Here is a 12,479-nt window from a genome sequence, read left to right as displayed (position 1 = left end):
GATAGTTTCCTTTGCTGTGAGGACTTTTTAGTTTCATATAGCCCCCTTGTTTAGTTTTGCTTTTGTTGCCTTTGTTTTTGATCTCAGGTTCAAAAAAACCATTGTCAAAACCTACGTCAAGGAGGTTACTGCCTGTGTTTTCTTCTAGGAGTTTTATGGTTTCAGGTCTTACGTTCAAGTCTTTAATCCATTTTGAGTTAATTATTGTGTATGGTGTAAGATAATGGTCCAGTTTCATTCTTTCACATGTGACTGTTCAGTTTTCCCAACACCATTTATTGAAGAGACTTTTTCCCATTGTATATTCTTGTTTCTTTTGTCACAAATTAATTGACCATGCATGTCTGGGTTTATTTAATTAATCTGGGCTCTCTATTCTGTTCCATTGCTTAATTTGTCTTTATTCCAATAACATACTGTTTTAATTACCATGCCTTTGTAATATAGTTTGGAATTAAGGAGTCTGATGCTTCCAGCTTTGCTCTTCTTTCTTGAGATTGCTTTGGCTCCATGGGGAACTTTTAGATTCCATACAAATTTCAGAATTTTTGGTCCTATTTTTGTGAAAAATGCCACTGGAATTGATAGAGATTGCATTGAATCTGTAGATTGCTTTGAATAGTATGGACCTTTAAACTGTATTAATTCTTCCAGTCCATGAGTATGAAGTATCTTCCATCTATTTGAGCCTTCTTCAGTTACTTTCATTAATGTCTTGTAGTTTTCAAGATATAGATATTACACTTTCTTGGCTAAATTTTTTTCTAGGTATTTTATTCTTTTTTATGCAGTTGTGAATGGGGTTGTTCCCTTCTTTCTTGTGGTAATTTATTATTAGTGCGTAGAAATGCAGCATATTTTTGTGAATTGATTTTGTATCCTGCAACTTTACTGAGTTCATTTATTCTAACAGCTTTTTAAATGAAGTCTCTATTAGGGTTTTTTTTTTTTTTTTTAATATATATAATATCATATCATCTGTGAATAGTGACAGTTTTCTGTTGAATAGGAGTGGAGAGAGTGGACATCCTTGTCTTATTCCAGATCTTAGTGGAAGAGCTTTCAACTTTTCACTTTTAAAGTGAGGTGAAAATCCCTCAGTTGTGTCTGACTCTTTGTGACCCCATGAACTATACAGTCCATGGAATTCTCCAGGCCAGAATACTGGAGTGGGTAGCCTTTCCCTTTTTCAGGGGATCTTCCCAACCCAGGAATTGAACCGGGGTCTCCTGCCTTGCAGGCAGATTCTTTATCAACTGAGCTATGAGTCATCTAATATTATTTTGTTACTGTCTATTTCTCCTTTTAAGTCTCTTAATATTTGCTTTATATATTTAGGCTCTCCTATTTTGGGTGCAGAAATATTTACAAATGTTATATCTTCTTGTTGGATTGACCCCTTTATCATGTAGCACCCTTCATTGTCTGTTATTACAGTCTTTGTTTTAAAGTTTGTTTTGTCTAATGTAAGTGTAGCTACTCCAGCTTTCTTTTGGTTTCCATTTGCATAGAATATTTTTTTAATCCCTTCACTTTGATTCTGGGTGTCCTTACATCTAATGTGAGCCTTTGGTAGAGAGCATATACGTTGGTCTTTTAAAAAATTTATTCAAGCCACTCTGTGTCTTTGGTTAGAGAATTTAGTTCATTTACATTTCAGTTAAGTAGGTGCTTACTGCCATTTCACTAATTTTTTTTTACATGTTTTTTGTTCTTTGTGCCGGTCTTCTCTCGTTTTCTTCTTTGATGATTTTATGGTTTGATGATTTTCTTTAATGGTGTTCTTATATTTCTCTGTATGTTTTCTGTCTGTATTTACTACAGACATACCTTGTTTTATTGTGCTTTATTGCACTTCCCAGATGCTGCTTTTTTTTTGTTTTTTTTTTTAACAAATGGAAGGTTGGTAGCAACTTTGCATTGAGCAAGTCCGTCAGGACCATTTTTTCTAATAGGATTTGCTCACTTTGTGTCTCTGTGTCACATTTTGGTAATTCTTTCAATATTTTAAACTTTTCATCATTATTATATTTTCCTTGGTGATTTGTGATCAGTGATATTTGCTGTTATTAGTAAGACTCCCTGAAGGCTGAGATGGTAGTTAGTATATTTTTTCAATGAAGTATTTTTTTATTTAGTGTGCACATTTTTAAAAGACATAATGCTACTGTACTATTAATAAACTATAGTTTAGTAAACATAGCTTTTTATATAATGGGAATCCAAAAAATTTGTATGACTAGTTTTATTGAAGTATGCTTTGTTACAGTGGTCTGGAACTGAACGTGCAATATCTCCAAGGTATGCCTATATAGGCTCTTTGCTTTGTGGTTACCAAGTCTTACATATGACAACTTATATCTGCAGTAGTCTATTTTAAATTGAAAACACTGAAGTTTAATCCCATTGCGAAGCTCAACATTATTGCTCCCTCCCCTCCACATTTGATATTATTGATGCCACATTTTACATCTTTTTATCTTGTGTATCACTTAACTAATTATTGTAATCATAGTTGTTTTTACTACTTTTTTTTTAACCATTATACTAGTTTATAAATGATTAAACCTTTACCTTTACTATGTATTTAGATTTCCAGTGAGACTTGTTCATTTATGTGTTCTTGTTACTAATTAGTAGCCTTTCTTTTCAGCTGAAAGAAGTCTGTTTAGCAAATTTCTTCTAAGATCGATTTAGTGGTAATAAGTAGTTAGGTTTTGCTTGTCTGGAAAACTCTTTATCTCTCTCACTTCCAAGTGATGACTTTGCCAGGTAGAGTACTATTGGTTAGAATTTTCTTTTCTTTCAGCACTTTGAATATATCATGCCACTCCCTTTGGCTTGCAAAGTTTCTCCTGAAAAATCTGCCTATAGTCTTATTGGAGGTTCTCTTGTACAACAACAGGTTGTTTTTCTCTTGATGCTTGTAATGTTCTCTCCTTGTCTTTAACTTTTGACATTTTAATTATAATGTGTCTTGATGTGGGTATCTTTGGGTTCCTTTTATTTGGAACTCTGGGCTTCCTGGATCTGCATGTCTATTTTTTCCCTTAGGTTAAGGAAAATTCAGCTATTATCTCTTCAAGTAAGATTTCTGCTCCTTTCTATCTCTTTTTTCCTTCTGGGAGCCCTGTGTTGTGAATTTTAGTCCATTTGATGTTGTTCCACATACCCCTTAAACTATCTCCACTGTTTTCCATTCTTTTTTCTTTTTGCTCCTGTGATTGGTTGAGTTCCACTGCCTTGTCTTAAGAGTTGACTGAACTATTTGTTCTACTTGATCCAGTCTGCTGTTGAACCCCTCTAGTGTATTTTTCAATTCAGTTATTGTATCCTTCAGGTCTGTGACTTCTGTTTGGTATTTTCTTATATTTTTAAAATCTCTGTTGAAGTTCTTACAGTTCATCTATTCAATTTGGTGAGCATCTTTATGATTATTACTCTTTATCAGATAAGTTACTTATCTCTCTTTCATTAAGGGTTTTTGTTTTCCTGAGGTTTTATCTTGTTCTTTTATTTGGAACACATTCCTCTATTTCTTCATTTTGCTTGTCTCTCTGTGTTGGTTTCTATACCATAGATGAACAGCCAGTCAGTTTGGAAGGAGTGGCCCTGTGTAAGAGATGAACTTTGTGATTCAATCCTGCCTCAGCTTTTGTCCTTGTCCAGATAGCCTGTTACATTTTTATTTTATTTTATTTTTTTCTTTTTTTAAATTTTAAATTAGTTTATCTATTTTTAAACTTTACAATATTGTATTTGTTTTGCCATACATTGACATGAATCCACCATGGGTGTACATGTTTTCCCCTTCCAGAACCCCCCTCCCACCTCCCTCCCCATCCCATCCCTCCAGGTCATCCCGGTGCACCAGCCCCGAGCACCCTGTATCATGCTTTGAACCTGGACTGGTGATTCGTTTCACATATGATAATTTACATGCTTCAATGCCATTCTCCCATATCATCCTGCTCTCGCCCTCTCCCATAGAGTCCATAATACTGTTCTATTTATCTGTGTCTCTTTTGATGTCTCGCATACAGGGTTATCTTTACCGATTAACTAAATACCATATATGTGTGTTAGTATACTGTATTGGTGTTTTTCTTTCTGGCTTACTTCACTCTGTATAATAGGCTCCAGTTTCATCCACCTCATTAGAACTGATTCAAATGTATTCTTTTTAATGGCTGAGTAATATTCCATTGTGTATATGTACCACAGCTTCCTTATCCATTCTTCTGCTGATGGGCATCTAGGCTGCTTCCATGTCCTGGCTATTATAAACAGTGCTGTGATGAACGTTGGGGTACACATGTCTCTTTCAATTCTGGTTTCCTCAGTGTGTATGCCCAGCAGTGGGACTGCCATATGACAGTTCTGTTTCCAGTTTTTTGAGGAATCTCCACACTGTTCTCCATAGTGGCTGTACTAGTTTGCATTCCCACCAACAGTGTAAGAGGGTTCCCTTTTCTCCACACCCTCTCCAGCATTTATTGCTTGTAGTCTTTTGGATAGCAGCCATTCTGACGGGCGTGAAATGGTACCTCATTGTGGTTTTGATTTGCATTTCTCTGATAATGAGTGATGTTGAGCATCTTTTCATGTGTTTGTTAGCCATCTGTATGTCTTCTTTGGAGAAGTGTCTGTTTAGTTCTTTGGCCCACTTTGCCTGTTACATTTTTAATACCTCCCAGTAGTTGTGGATGTGCTATGACTTGTCATTGTCCCAAAGGGCAGAATCTCAGCACCTGGATGCAGGTTTCCTGGAAGTCAAATCTTCAGACACCAGCTTTTAAAAGTATGCAGATATGTACAGCCTTATGAGATGAAAAGTATTAGCTCTGCTGGCCACCAGAACCAGGTGATCTGGAGGTCTCCCCTGAGCAGCAGCATCAGAAACTGGAACTCCAGATGAGGGTATAAGCTCTTCTCTGGGTGATACCAGTGAGCTAGAGCAGGGCAGAGGGAGAATGCCAAGATGGCATCCAAAGCCTGTGTTCCTTTGTAGGCCACCAAATACGGATCAAACCTGAAGATCGCCCCTTAGGGTGAAGCTCCAGAACAAGTAAAGAGGCCGCCTTCACAGAAAGACTTGGGTGTACCCATTACCTACTAATGAAGAGAATGACCTTACTTTCAAATGGGCTTCCCTGGTCGCTCAGTGGTAAAGAACCTGCCTGCCAATGCAGGAGACATGAATTCAGTCCTTGGGTCAGGAAGATTCCCCGGAGAAGGGAATGGCAACCCACTCCAGTATTCTTGCCTAGAAGATCCCATGGGCAGAGGAGTCTGACAGGCTACAGTCCATGGGGTAGCAAATGAATTAGACACAGTTCAGTTCAGTTCAGTCGCTCAGCATGTCCGACTCTGCAACCCCATGAACCGCAGCATGCCAGGCCTCCCTGTCCATCACCAACCCCTGGAGTCCACCCAAACCCATGTCCGTTTAGTTGATGATGCCATCCAACTATCTCATCCTCTGTTGTCCCCTTTTCCTCCTGCCCTCAATCTTTCCCAGCATCAGGGTCCAGGGTCTTTTCAAATGAGTCAGCTCTTTGCATCAGGTGGCCAAAGTACTGGAGTTTCAGCTTCAGTATCAGTCCTTCCAATGAACACCTAGGACTGATCTCCTTTAGGATGGACTGGCTGGATCTCCTTGTAGTCCAAGGGACTCTCAAGAGTCTTCTCCAACACCAGTTCAAAAGCATCAATTCTTCGGTGCTAAGCTTTCTTTATAGTCCAATTCTCATATCCATACATGACCATTGGAAAAACCATAGCCTTGACTAGACAGACCTTTGTTGATAAAGTAATGTCTCTGCTTTTCAATATGCTGTTTAGGTTGGTCATAACTTTCCTTCCAAGGAGTAAGCGTCTTAGCGACTGAACAGTAACAGCAACAACAACTTTCAAATAGTTGACCAACAAAAATCATGTTTTATAGTTTCTTCTAAAACTGATAATTAATCAAGAACTATGTATTACATTTGATTGTAATGTGATTCTACTCCATTTTGTACTCCACGTATGGAATACTGTACAAGACAACTAAGCAGAGTCAGTATCTCAGACTCGGAGTGTCACTTTGTGTTGTTTTCCGTATTCTTTTAGCCCCTATTAGCTGTAAAGTAGAATTTAGGCCTTTAAGGTTTATTAGGTTAAAGATACTTCACAGGTGATGCTGTTTAATTCATTTTCCATCACATCAGGAAGCATATAATGTCAATATTAATGCCAATGTTAGTGACCCCCAAATTTCTTCTGTGAAAAGAAATGATTTTCCTTTTGATGCTCTGACACCATGTGACTATCCTATTTTTCATAAACTTTGATGCCTTTAATGCCTTTCTTCCAATTTTTTGATGCCTTTGATGCCTTTCTCCCAATTCCATTGATGCCTTTCCCCCATTTTGATGCCTTTCTCCCAATTCCATTGACAATCTCTGCCACTTGGGGAATGAGTCGAGTCCATCAATGTGTTGGGCAAGAAAATGAGTTGAGGATCTCAGTTATCAGAAACAGATAATGGTATCTAATTTTATGTCACTTTTTCAAAGTTGGATTTTCAGTTCTTTGGAAAGAAAATACTGAGTAGGAGCTGAGAGACATACTTAGCAAATTATGTCTGATGAATTGACCTCTTGGTAGTGATTGGAAAATTTTTTTACTTGTAATCAGGTTATGTCAAATAAATTAGTGTATGTTAGATTTAACAAAGCACTAAAAAATACCCCCCGCCCCCACCCAGAGCACTTAGTTAATTCAAAAATGACTTAGCAGTTATGTTCTAAACACATTAATTACTTGTCCTCTGTCCATGGCAATTCACCAGGCCAGAATACTGGAGTGGGTAACCATTTCCTTCTCCAGGGGGTCTTCTCAACCCAGGGATCGAACCCGGGTCTCCTGCATTACAGGCGGGTCCTTTATCAGCTGAGCCACAAGGGAAGTGTTGTTTTAGAAGGACTATCAAATTGATGAAAGTGACGTAAAATATCCTATGCCAAAATGAGTTTTAAAAACTTAAGGTGGAAATCTTTGTTTAAATGTAACAGGAGTAATTGTTCTTTAGAATACCTGTATATTTCAGATATGATGCTTTCTCAGGTGCAGTGAACAGACTGTGGCGTAAATAATGAGGACATTTGTCATCTAGCATGAGTGATCGCAAAGGCTTGTCTAATTCAGTAGCCTAACTATGTTAGTATTCTGGGTCATTTTCTCTCTGATTCTTTTTTCCATCATATGGTTGCCTTAGGTCTAAACATTTGTTCTTACACAACAAAATCCAAAAGCTGGAAGGAAGAGCAAGGCCTTCTTCATAAAACTCTCTCCTCCCCCCTTCCCTGGATGGAAAATCTTTCCTGCAACCCTCAGCAGACTTTCCTATATGTCCCATTAGCATCAGTTCAGTTCAGTTGCTCAGATGTGTCCGACTCTTTGCAACCCCATGAATCGCAGCACGCCAGGCCTCCCAGTCCATCACCAACTCCCGGAGTCTACCTAAACCCGTGTCCCTCGAGTTGGTGATGCCTTCCAGCCATCTCATCCTCTGTCGTCCCCTTTTCCTGCCCCCAATCCTTCCCAGCATTAGGGTCTTTTCCAATGAGTCGACTCTTCGCATGAGGTGGCCAAAGTACTGGAGTTTCAGCTTCAACATCAGTCCTTCCAGTGAACACCTAGGACTGATCTCCTTTAGGATGGACTGGTTGGATCTCCTTGCAGTCCAAGGGACTCTCAAGAGTCTTCTCCAACACCACAGTTCAAAAGCATCAATTCTGCGGCGCTCAGCTTTCTCCACCGTCCAACTCACATCCATACATGACTACTGGAAAAACCATAGCCTTAGCATGCTGCTACTGCTAAGTCGCTTCAGTCGTGTCCGACTCTGTGCGACCCCATAGACGGCAGCCCACCAGGCTCCGCTGTCCCTGGGATTCTCCAGGCAAGAATACTGGAGTGGGTTGCCATTTCCTTCTCCAGTGCATAAAAGGGAAAAGTGAAAGTGAAGTCGCTCAGTCGTCCGACTCTTAGTGACCCCGTGGACTGTAGCCTACCAGGCTCCTCCATCCATGGGATTTTCCAGGCAAGAGTACTGGAGTGGGGTGCCATTGCCTTCTCCTAGCCTTAGCATAGTCAATCCTAAATCAGTTGCTGACGAGAGGAAATGAGGTTCTCGTTATCGTGTTAATACAATGTCAGTTCACCCCCTAGATCTGGATGAGGGACCCACCCATCTGAGCCTGTTGGTGTTTTGTATCCGATCATATCGGTGGTTTGTCATCATGGAGAGGGGGAGACTGATGGGTGGACGATCTGTAGTATATGCCAGATATAGTGATATAGTGATAATATTTTCCATATCCCATATAAGAAATATTCCCATTCAGATACTATTTTACTATTTTAACCTTTAAAAGAGAGGCATGTAACCTGAGAAGCATATTATCCTATGTTGTGCTAGTTTGTGGTTGGTATAGGAAGCCAGTGTTTTGGCTGTAATTTAGTATATTAGTTGCTTACTGTCCTTATTTTTGTCTGTGTACAGTCACTTTGTTTCCCTCTGAGATTAAGCTCCTCAGTGATGTTACATAATTTTAGCAGTAGTTTCAAATTCTTTATATTTAATTGGTACTTGTTCTCCTAGGTGGCTTCTCCACTGTTTTCCTGGTGCGGACTCATGGTGGACACCGTTACGCATTGAAGCGAATGTATGTCAATAACACGACAGACCTCAACATTTGTAAAAGGGAAATTACAATTATGGTAAGTGAAGGAGTAATTCCATTTGAAAAACTTGTATTTTCTTTCAGTCTTGCAGCATAACATTAACCAGCTTTCAGGCAAGCTGCTTATTGGCTTACGCACATCTTGAAAACCTTAGAAGTGTACTCTTTAAAGCCACAGTTAGGGCTAAATACAGCCAACTCCTACCTCTCCTCCCTTGCTTATAGTAGTTCAACAGGCAGGCTTCTCTGCTTTCTTTTTTTCTATTTAAAGTACATTTTAATTATGGAATATTCTGAGAATAGGAAAATTGAGAGGACTAGCGAATACCACTCCACCCCCCTACTCAACTTAAGAATTGAAAGCTTAGAGATACAGTTGAAGCCTTCTGTGTATTCCTCTCCAGTGTCATCTTTATACTGTTATCCTCATCCAGAAAGAAGCCCTTATCCTGAATTTGGATAAATTCCCATCCCCATGGGTATTTAATAAAAGTATGTGTTTATATTCATAGGCAGAAGTTAGTTTTGCTTTTCATTTTAAAAATCATGCCGTAGAATTGGTTTTTTGTGTAGGTGTGTACTCAGGTTCTATGGTAAGGTATGCTTCAGTAAGGAAAAAATGTCTTCTTAAATATTAGAAAAAGTGAAAAATAGTTCATTAGGCCATTAAAGGCCATTCAGTAATTCAGTTAACTAGACTAACCAGTTCAAGAAAACTACAGAAGAAAAGTTTCCCTTTTGTCTAGAGTTGCGTGTTGTCAATGCTCTGGGTCGTTTCTTACCCTTGTTCCCCCTCCTTCTGCTTCTCTCTCCTGTTCTCTTCCTGTTCCTCCTCCTCATCCATTCTTTATCAAGTGCTAATATATGTATTTAATGTTTTTGTTTTATTGTGGCAAAATTCACACAGTATACATTTTATAATTCACATTTTAAAGTGAACAGTTCAGTGGTATGGAATGCATTGACAGTGTTTCGTACAGACTGCCCCTCTTGTTCTAAAGCATTGCATCCCTCCAGAAGGAAACGCCTGCCCATGAAGCGGTTACTCCCCATCCCACTCTTGTTCAGGGCCTGGCAACCACCCAGTCTATGTTATGTCTCTGTGGATTTGTGTCTTCTGGATATTTTATATCCATGAAATCATGCAGTATGTGACCTTTTGTGTCTGGCTTCTTTTCACTTAGTATATTTTGAAGATTCATCCACATTGTAGCACTTATCAGCACTTGATTCCTTTTTATGGCTAAGTAATATTCCATAATATATGCTATGCATATATATCAAAATTTGTTTCTTCATCTATTGATGGACTTTTAAAAAACCATTGTGATGGTCATTGGGGCTGTTTGTGCTTTTTGGCTATTGTGAGTAAGTGTTGCTATTTATATGTATGTATATGTATTTGAGTATTTATTTTCAGTTCGTTTGCTATAGATCTAAGAGTAGAATTGCAGAGTCATACGATAATTCCATGTTTAACTTTTTAAGAAACCATTAAACTATTCTCCATAGCAGTTGAGCCATTTTATATTCACACTAGCAGTGTAGGAGGGTTCTAGTTTTTTCACTTCCTTGTAAACGCTTGTTATTGTCAGTCCTCTCCAGCTGCCAAGAGGGAGATTTTCTCATTTTATATCAACATCTTTATCAAAACACATGTGGTTTGATCCTTTTGTTTTAAGACAGGCACATTTATACAATATGACTTACCTGAATTCTGCTTTTATTGTCCCTATCCCTCAGCTAGACTAGAGTTGATGAGACTTTGAGACTTGCTTTTTTTTCAGGTAAGACAGTTAGTCAAAGGGGGAAAAGATTTACTCTGAGATAATAGGAAACCTTAGACTGTTTTCTAACTTGAGCCCAGATACGCTACTATTATATTGTAATAGTTCCTTCAATAGAATTTGTTTAAGTTTGAGATATATAAAACATAGTCATCATCAATCTCAGTTAACATTCAGATCTTATGCTTTGAAAGAAGATAGTTTGGTGAGATGAGCAGTTGTCTTCCAACTGTTTTTTAATGACTAATCCTCCATTATTTATGTTAATTTGTGAATTATTCACGTGTTCAACTGCCATTAGTTAACATCTCAAATTATATTGCATAGTTAAAACTAGATTTTTTTCTTTAATGATAGTGGATGTAACTTATTTTAAACAGTATTCTTGATACGAGTTTTTAAATTTAAAGACAAAATGAATTTGGATCATTATTATTTTTAACCTTATTGTATATTGATGATTGTTTTATATTAGGAGCAAGGTGTCAGATTTCCCATTTTCTTCTTATTTCCTTGTACTCGTTATGCTAGTGCTATATTTAATCTATAGTTTCTTTATAGGAATCCTATTCAGCTACTTGTTTATTTTTTAGGTTATTTAGTTGAAAGTACATACATTCATAAATTCTTTTAACTGGGTGGATATAAATTCCAGTCTGTTGCAGAGAAAACAGACAAATGAGAGTATAGTTGTTAGTTTATGAACTAACAATTCATATTTTAAAATAAAATACAAATTTAAAATACCATATAAAATCTGGTATTTTATTCTTGAATCCCAAAGTGCTATCTTGTGTATTCACTTTTGAAGAGTATTGTTTTGAATGAACAAAAGTGATGTCTTTCTTCTCCATTGAATTTAGAAATGAGTATTCATTAACTTTCTGTCTGTTAGAAAATGACACTCGTGTAACTAAACTTTCCATTGAAACTGTAGAAATTTTTTTAAACATGTCAGATTCCATACTTAAATCTTAGTTTTTGAAATTCTTTAAATATATTAAACTTCAAATCATTAACAATAGATGTTTAAAATACATGTTTTCCAGTTTTTAAAAATTTGTTTATTTTTTGCAGAAAGAGCTATCTGGTCACAAAAATATCGTGGGTTATTTGGACTGTGCTGTAAATTCAATTAGTGATAATGTATGGGAAGTGCTTATCTTAATGGAATATTGTCGAGGTAAGTATTTCTCTGCATTTGTTTTGTGCCAAAAGAATTTGCTCATAAAATGGGTTATTAGGTGTCTTGGTTTCTCCCTTGGCAACTGTTATCTAATTCTGGACACTCATTGCACCTCAGCTTTAATTATTTGTCTAATTAAGGAAGGCTGTTGAAAAATAATTTATAATATTGTTGCATTGGTGATATGAGCACATGTAAATGGACAATTAGAAAAATGCCTTTGGGTTTAAAATAGGAAATCTAAGCAATCACATTTCCTGATCCCTGTACATTTCTTTTATAGTCTAACCAAGAAGAACGTGCTGTGTCCATATTAGTATTATAGGATTTTCCCAGAAGGCTACTATGTTATCCTTGAGCATATTGAATATAATAAATTTAAAGGATGCATTTTGATCTATAATTCTTATAAATTTATGTGGTCTTTTGTGAACATCAGAAGATAGAAAACCACTTTTTATTTGGATTTAATGTGGTATTTTCAAAGAAATATTTATTGTAGAGTATGCTTAAGAATTATAATCAAAGTCTTGACTTTTTTTTTTTAAATTTTAAACTTGAACATGTGTGAAGGGGTCAACTAGTCAGTTTCCCGCAAACTTGCCTTCTGCCCCCCCGCCCCCCCCCCGCAGACTGTAACTGGCAGTTTGGGTTATGATTGTTAACTATCGTACCAAGAACTCTGGTCAGTTCCTGAAGTTTGGAGGAGGAGAAGGATGGTGATGGTAATTGAAAAAATTTAGTCTTGTTTTACTCCAGTCTTGTAAGAAGGGA

At 37.3% G+C, this 12,479-nt stretch overlaps 1 protein-coding gene across 4 annotated transcripts in view; it reads left to right on the top strand.

Moving 5' to 3' along the window:
- The window catches only part of BMP2K (BMP2 inducible kinase), a 116,322-nt gene that overhangs the window by 39,223 nt on the left and 64,620 nt on the right, over positions 1 to 12,479 (top strand). For all 4 annotated transcript variants that reach the window (XM_081583973.1, XM_081583962.1, XM_081583995.1 and 1 more), the window contains exons 2-3: positions 8,651 to 8,769; positions 11,597 to 11,702. In XM_081583973.1, the coding sequence (XP_081440099.1) occupies positions 8,651 to 8,769; positions 11,597 to 11,702 (225 nt within the window). The remainder of the gene's footprint in view (positions 1 to 8,650; positions 8,770 to 11,596; positions 11,703 to 12,479) is intronic.

Source organism: Giraffa tippelskirchi, chromosome 1 (genome assembly GCF_054371585.1).
Source record: "Giraffa tippelskirchi isolate mGirTip1 chromosome 1, T2T-mGirTip1v1.2.pri, whole genome shotgun sequence".
Classification (NCBI taxonomy): Eukaryota; Metazoa; Chordata; class Mammalia; order Artiodactyla; family Giraffidae; genus Giraffa; species Giraffa tippelskirchi.
The sequence above is the reverse complement of the archived record's forward strand: the minus strand, read 5'-3'. Positions and strand labels throughout refer to the sequence as shown.